This window comes from Adiantum capillus-veneris, chromosome 12 (genome assembly GCF_014529385.1).
Source record: "Adiantum capillus-veneris isolate H3 chromosome 12, ASM1452938v2, whole genome shotgun sequence".
Taxonomy (NCBI): Eukaryota; Viridiplantae; Streptophyta; class Polypodiopsida; order Polypodiales; family Pteridaceae; genus Adiantum; species Adiantum capillus-veneris.
This window is the reverse complement of record NC_140942.1, coordinates 19197465-19205846: the sequence shown is the minus strand read 5'-3', so window position 1 is coordinate 19205846 and position 8382 is coordinate 19197465. Positions and strand designations below refer to the sequence as shown.

Genomic DNA, 8382 nt, shown 5'->3' with positions numbered 1-8382 from the left:
AAGTGTCTTCAAAGTCCAACTGCCTAGACTCACTACGGGCAAAGAAGTCCCGCAATGCAGCCATGACTTGGTCATTTTCATCATGTACCATAGGATGAGCAGAAGAGGATCCCACACATCGAGCCCTTCTCTTTGCCACTCGAACATTAGCAAACCTTGGAGGAGTGGATTCAATACCGTCAGACTCGCTCTCAATGATGGCATTGTTATTAGTGTTTTCCATAGATGTGCCATTAAAAAGTTCATCACAATGCGATGTTAAGTTTGTAGTATATATTGCACAAACGATCATTTCCTTGGTGGTAATTAACACAGAGTTCATCACAATGCATATAAAGATGAACTCTGTGTTAATTACCACCAAGGAAACGATCGCTTGTGCAATATATACTACAAACTTAACATCTTATAATACAAAGGAAAACATTTTCTCCACAAAACATGAGGTGTGTAAGTTTAAAAAAAAGACACAGAAACTTTAGATTTTATCTCACACGTCTTAGCAACATGCATGATTTTCTCCCTTCCTTATCGCATCTCTCTCTCTCTCTCTCTCTCTCTCTCTCTCTCTCTCTCTCTCTCTCTCTCTCTCTCTCTCTCTCAGCATAGGAACCTACCCTCTCACAAATGTGAGGGTCAAGGCATAGAATTGACTTATTCAAACAACAATGTCTAAAATATGAATATAATATCCCACGAACTCAAATCGCAAGTCAAAAACTCTATTGCATAAAATCAAAAAAGTCATAATAAACATAATACATTCAGAAATGTATCCAGACATCCAAAGAATGTCTTAAAATGGATCATGAACATGGAAGAGTTGTTGATATGTTTGTCATAAAAACATACACAATCAGGAACACTATTGTGCCACAAATGATCTAAGAGGCAAAATCAACGTAGCTCACTTCATCATGCAATTGACATTTGGCTTGGAGCTTCTCCATTCTTAAATTAAGGATCGTTTTTCCATTCCAAGGTTGATTATCTTTTGGATGAACAAACAAAATTAGTGAAAAAGAGAGACTTTTTTTGAAATAATGCAATTGAAGCTCCAAACCCAACACTTTACACGTACTAGTTGAGGCATGCTTTTCCATGCATGGGAACCCCCCATATTTATTTCTCTTTTACCAAAAATATTTTCTATTATATAGGTTACTTTTGATTTTTTCTTCCCTTTTTCACAAACGTTTTAGCCTTTATTAAATAAATAAGACTTATGCTAAATCAATCACGATGTAGCATAAATAAGTAAGCTTTCTTTGTTGATCTCTCTTTTGACCTTAAATATTAAATATATATATTCTAAATTATATTATATATTTTAGTATTTTCTAATATATTTTTCATGTATATATATTATTCCACCCTACCAAATATTTTATTCACTAGTTTTCATTTTCAAACCTCAACCCCACTTTCAAATTTCAATAATACCTCCATCTAGATGATTGCCAATCTTTTCAAAACTCTAGGTCATGTTTTCATACACATGAAGGAGCTCACACTTGAAGGCAAGAGAGAAGTCCACTCAAAGGGGACCACCAAAAGACCTTTGCAGCCACAAATAATACATTATTTGGCTGAATTTTTTAAGTAGAGAAGAACCCCGAATCTGAAGGAGCATTCAACATGAAAGATGTAGCTCGTGATCTCAACTTTTAGCTCAATTTTTTTCAGAATTTTTGGAGTTATGAACACGGAGATATGATTTTTGTAGTGGACCCCAGTTTTCTCGTGTAATGGTGACACAAGCCATCCCCAATTTTCTTCCCTCTAGAATGGCTATGGTTCTACAAGTTTTCAAGCATGATTACAAGAGACAAGGCTCTTTTAATGAGGTCTTGGCAAGTCTAGAGTGATTCTATCACCATTTTTGGAGGATCCATCCTCATCAACAACTATCCACCTTTGACAATCTCTCTTGTAAATTTCTTACCTCTCTCTTCTCTCCCTAATAAGCTTATGTCTAGCCAAAGCTAGACTATTGTAAATATCTCCTATCCTCTACATCCTACCCACATTCTCTCATCTTCTCTCTCTATTGACTCTGGTATTTTAAATAATGAGGAGACAAGATGGGAGCCACAGTCACATGCACCCCATTTTCCTAGTCACCAAAGTGGGACACTCACCTCAAATAGAAATATTGCTAAATCCTCCCCTCCTTCCCTATATAAGGAGGCCATGAGAGCTCACTTAAAAACGAAACACACACACACACCTATCCCTACACACTCTTGTGCTACATGCTTGTAGCATGAACCCTAATCACATAATCACAACACCATCATCATCACCATCACCATGCACAAAAGATGAGCACCACACCTCCACACCACTTGTAATTAAGGGTTGAAGGCACAATTTCAAGAAGAAGAAGGGTGGACACACTCATGATATTCCTCGCCATCAACTCCCATCTCTCCATTATGCCTCCTACGATCTTGTCCCCTTCTCATTTTCCTGCCATACGCTACCTATTGTATTCATCTTTTGCAAGAAATCAACACACTCCATCTTGGTGCCATACTTTGTGTCGCTTTGGATACATCTCATTGTGAGTATGGTATATGCTTGTTCCTTGCCTTTTTTTTTCTGCTTATGTAAAGGTGTGCGGATTCGCCACCATACACACACACACACTCTCTCTCTCCCTCTCATATTCCTATCATCTTACTACTTCCATCTTGAGGTGTGCGGATTCACCACCTCTTGTATGATAAGTGAGCATACTCGCAAGTTTCCCCTACCTCATTATCTTCCTTACTAACATGCACGAGTAGCAAGCCCATTCTCACTCATTCACCACTCCTCTCACCTTATTCTCCGACCACCCCATTCCACATTTGGGCGTGGATCTTGAAATTGTTTTCCATGGCATGCTTCATTGTGTATATGTATGTGTCCTAGCTGCATATCTTGCTAGGTGGTGCCCCTATTGTGTATCCCCCATGATGAGGCCATTGTGCATAGTCTTGGTGTAGAGGCCACCGGGTCTATTTTTCACTTCCGCCTCTCACAGTTATTGTAGCTACGTATGGAGTTGCCATATATGCAAGTTGTCTAGGCAAGTAGATCTGGTAGATCAGCTCAAAGAACCTAGAAATTTGGAGGTACTCCCAATCATCGGGAACGGAGTTCCTTCATATCTAACAAACCATTGAGTATCATCTTCTTCGTGGGAAGACATGCACTCCTTCCTAATAGAGTAAACACCGTACTCAATGTCTAATGAGTATGTCAAAATACGCAACGTAAATATATCGATAGATGGCAACTTCCTAAGGTCCACAACACAAAAAGAAACAATAAATTCCATGAATATTACTTTATACCAAGTCAATTCTTGATTTCATAAACACACACACACACCTGGTCTTGTAGTGTTTGCGGATGGTCCTAACAATTTTCTCATGTGACAAAGGTGCGCACCAAAAACATTGCTCTGCTTAAAATAATGAAAAAAAAGTCAAGGTCTTAAAAGGAACATAATAAGTATCCACATAAAGATGTAATGGACTAGAACATACCCGGATGTGGATGATCTTCTATGTTCAATACAAAAGACACCTCAGAGATGTAAGAAATTTGATCCATGACCTTTATAGCCAAATAGAAACCAAAAAATAGCAATGAGAGGAAGGAATGACATAGTTTAGTATATGTTATGAAGAGAGGTAGAAAAATATACTCATGTTATATTTTATGAGTTGAAATATACACAAAAAAGAAGATAGCGATAAGACGGAATGGAGCCTTTATATGGCATTGTTCTCATGATACACAATGTTTGTTGTTAGTGCAATTGTTTCGTTTACATCAACGTCACGTGGGAGAATCCTTACCCCAACAGCTGAACGTGCACATGACAATGCAACATACAATTGTCCATGAGTGAAGACCAGTGTCACTAGGTATAGGCCCAACACGACAATGCTTTGGCCTTGTGACTTGTTTATCGTCATGCAAAAAGCCAAACTGACTGGAAATTGTCTCCGTCTAAGAACAAATGGCAACTTTGTGCCAGAATGCACAAAACATATTGGAGGGATAAAAATCCTGGTCCCAACCCATGTACTTGTAATAATTTTTGCCTCCAAAACTCTTGGGTGAAATGCCTCGCACACCAAGCGTGTCCCATTGCACAAACCTCGACTTGGATGAAGGTTCTGCAATAGAATTATTGAGGCATTCATATTCGACTCCAAGCAATGTGCTGGAAATCCACCACCCAAGTTCAAACCATTTAAAAACTCCACAGAGTATAAGAATGTATCTTGCATCGAGTTTTCCACCACAGAGTCAGCACCAAAGTATTGCAAAACATCACCTTTCATTGCATATAGGGCCTTAGCATTGAGAATATCAGCTTCAGAGTTTTCGGGAGCAAGGATAGCCCTCTCTTTGAAGTAATCTGCATGGTACACATCTTTATCCATTTCAAAATAGATGCAATCTATCAATTCATCCAATGAAGATATAGAAAGCACCATGTGGCGGGGGATCTCCATCTTCTGCTCATCCTCACTTGTCAAAGTCCCATTTCCTACATCCATAAGCCATCCTCTTTAGGCAAAATTTGCAACATCACCATCTTCCACACGCATGTTATGTGTCAATCTAAGGATATTCACATGATTCCATACATGTGATTGACAAAGTGTAGCATCAACAATGTCAGCACGTGCTCCCTTGAACACCACTGGTAAGATTTGTTCGAATCTCCACCAAGAAGCAACACTTTTCCACCGAATGGCTTTTTTGAGCACATGATATCTTGCAAAGACCTATCCAAAGCCTCAAAGGCATATTGATACGTCATAGGAGCCTTGTCCCACACAATCAACTTGCATAGTCTAAGCAATTCAACAAGTTGACCTTGAACATGGTTATTGCATGTGCTGCATCGATCTCCAAGGGTATCTTGAACTCGAAATGTGCGGTGCGTCCATTTCGTAGCAGCAATGCTGAAATCCCAGAAGATGTTGTGGCCAATGCAATTTCCCCTTCTTCATGCACGCGTGATAACAAACAGTTGTACAAATAAGTTTTCCCAGTCCTTGAAGGCCCATCCAGAAAAAAAATACCCCCCCAATGCATGTCAAATTGTCTCAAAAGAAATCCTTTAATCTTCATTCAGAGTTTGCTACATGGCATGGGACGCGGATAGATCTTGCATTCTATCAAGACATTGCTCTTGGAAAAGCAATGTATTTTCATCATGTGTCACAAAGCGCTCATTAGGCATTGGAATTCCAGAATATTCAGTTAAACTTAGTCCAAATGTACCAAGAATTTTATGCAGATCTCTTAATGCATACCCTTCAACAACCTGTGCACATCCATCTAAGGGCTCATATCTCAACTCCAACATGTATCAATAGTCCTTAGACAAAACATGTCAAAATCTTCCCCATAAGAGATGAGGGGGGTAGGGTTCACAAAACAATAGAATGGTCACAAGCAAATGTCTCAACTATAAGTCTGTATGTGTACTGCAAGCTTCTTTCATGCAACCAAACCATTCCCCGTCATCTTCCAAAATGCAATGCATGCCGCCTTGAATGTTGGGAACAATACACCATTTACTGAAGCAGATCCTCAAATAATTTACATCCTTTACAAATAGTCAAAAGCAAACGAACATAATATCGTTCACTGCTAGAGGGCTACACAAATTACATCCGCGCAATAGTGTCCCTACAATGTCTCTTCATCCATTTTTTGGAACCTGAATTCCACACCCACTTTTGAGGAAAATCAATGTACAAAGTATGGTTTGCATCAGGATTCTCCAAATTGCATGTGAACCACTCTGTCAAAGTGGTCTTTCTTTGCACCCTCCCTTTCCAGGACATCATTAATGTTGTCATTATCTCAAAATGTCACCATTTGACCAGATGGAACATGCACGCTCAATCTCTGGACAACTGGTGCATCATTGAGCAAAGGAATTCAAAAATTCTCCAGCAAGCCCCAGATGCAGATACATAGCTTCCATCCATATATATGTCTATCTAATCAATAATCTCTCTCTCAGAATCTTGTGCTGACGTATGGAATCTTATAGTTGCCCTATCATGTCCCTTGTAGATGTACCTGTAGACATACTTGACGGCTGAAATTGTAGAACATACCTCAACATTGATATGTGCATTAAATAATGTCGACAAAATAGGATTATATGGCACAACCCATCAATTATCAATAGTAAAACCCTTGACCTTGACGGTGAAGCCATTGTTTCGTCGTGAATATATGGGGTAGCCATTATTATTCATGCTTGTTTGCTCACAAAATGGACGTTGATATTTTTTATACACTACCTATCTACCATGCAAGGAGATGAAGTATTGAAGTGACCACATGGGCCATGAATATTACAACTAACAATGATGTCGTGCAGCACTGGAAATTGATTTTTATCTGGCAGCTCTGCACAAACCATCTTGTCATAGTCAAATGTTGATCGAGGCTTTACATCAAGGATATAGAATTACTAATGTATGAGAATGTGGCAAGCCTCTCTTTTGGAACTCCACTACAGACATGTAAGCCACCACTTTCCCAATAAATATATTTCTTCAAGATGTACTTCATCATGCTTGAGTGTTTCAAGAGGAAAACCCTTGTTGTTATGCCTGGTCGATCAGAGTCCTAGAAGCAATGCCTCATTTATTTCTGGCCATTTAGGGTTACATGTAAATGTGATGAATAGGTCTGTCTTTCCCTTTGCATGGACACTTACTGTTGCATCTTGATATAATTGGTACATGTGCCGAGGCCCACCTGTAAAAGATGAGGGCAAGACAAATCTTCGACCTGCAGACTGTCCAAGGACAACATCACTCTCAGACAAATGCACCATGTCAACCATGCTTGCATACAATCCTGCCCTCAACATCTTTTGATTTGTGAGAACCCGTGCAAGACGACACTCCTCGATGGCACAATATGGATCAACCAAAAATTGCTGAAGCAAACGGCCCCCGCAAAGCAAGCATGATTCTGTATCAGCATAGTACTCTCTTTGAGTGACACATCGTCGACCACCAACCAATGCATCCAAAGGGCCACACACATTTGCGTAAGGAAGCTTGACATGCCATCCATCTTCTCCCTATGGAAAGAGAAGAACATACAATAGTGGCATGCACGACCTGTGTAGATTCGATATCCTCCGCAACCTTCCATCTTGACAATGTATCACAATGTCTTGATGGCCACTTGTTTGTACATCCTCTTGGCTTGGCATAATTGTAGCAACCTCGTTGCCAACAGGTATCAAGTACTACCTGGAAGTATTTCTATTCTCACAAATTGTCATTTTGATCTCCACACCAGGGTTGTCACACAACATTCTACCAACATTGTAGAATGTATTTGCATATGGATTACATGATTGCATCATCATTGACCATGCTTCAAGAATGGACAAATCGAAACTATCCAAGGCACTCATATGATTCCGAACCTCATGCTCAGTATCATATACATACATATGTGCAAATTTGGGCACCCCTACTTCTTGTGGTAGCAAAGAACCAATTTGATGGTACACATCACCATGTACATGAAAGCAATATGCACTAGACCTACCCATCAATGTTTCATCAATGGTAGCTGGTAGGTCCAAGAGATGTAAATGTCATCACAATGTTGTAACTCCTGATGTTTTTTTTGAAAGACCTACTCAAAGCATCACTATTATTGAGTAACCTCTCCAATACACATGGTGGTCAGGCAAGAGGAAAGAGGGATACTTTTCTACCTTTGCAACAATATCTTCTTGCGGATGGTGTATGCTCATTCTTTATTTCACACGGCCAAAGACGTGCACCACAAAACTCACAGGAGGAGGTCATGGTTCCTATATAATCTGTAGGTAATGGTACATGTGTTAGTGGCAACATGGAAGGGTGAACCCCCCGTATACATGGATAGGCATGTAGAATGCAAGCAATGCCTCCAAGAGACACGTCATGAAAATACAGGGCCTGCTCCTCACTTTGAGTGTCTATGAGAGGACAAAAGTGGCCATCATGTCGATGGTGTTGCTCTCTTATGTTGGAGGTGCATTGCCTTGCCCGTTGTGTTTGTCAACGACTTCTTCTTGTCACATCCAAACATGATATAATGTGTTGTGTTTGTCTCTGTCCTTACATGACAGTTTGCAGAGGGGTTTGCGGAATAGTAACATTGCCATGAACACAATCCTTGACAAATGCAAAGGGACTTGTACCATGACCATGGTCATTTGTGGAGGATGGCAAATATGTCGTATGTTGTATAGCATGTTGGCGTCAATCATTCTGTGCAACCTTTCAATGTGCATGCACATGCAAGGAATGGCTTGGAGATTTAGGAAGACAA

At 39.8% G+C, this 8382-nt stretch overlaps 1 protein-coding gene across 1 annotated transcript; it reads right to left on the bottom strand.

The window, feature by feature from the left end:
• Positions 1-3767: 3767 nt before the first annotated feature.
• LOC147445408 (uncharacterized) lies at positions 3768-4565 on the bottom strand. Its single transcript, XM_086524582.1, has one exon. It carries the CDS (start codon positions 4563-4565, stop codon positions 3768-3770), a length of 798 nt encoding a protein of 265 aa, XP_086380708.1.
• Between the last annotated feature and the right edge of the window lie 3817 nt (positions 4566-8382).

Bases quoted from the DNA above. Each gene is read 5' to 3' on its own strand.
- LOC147445408 (XM_086524582.1), bottom strand. From the start codon at position 4,565: ATGGATGTAGGAAATGGGACTTTGACAAGTGAGGATGAGCAGAAGATG.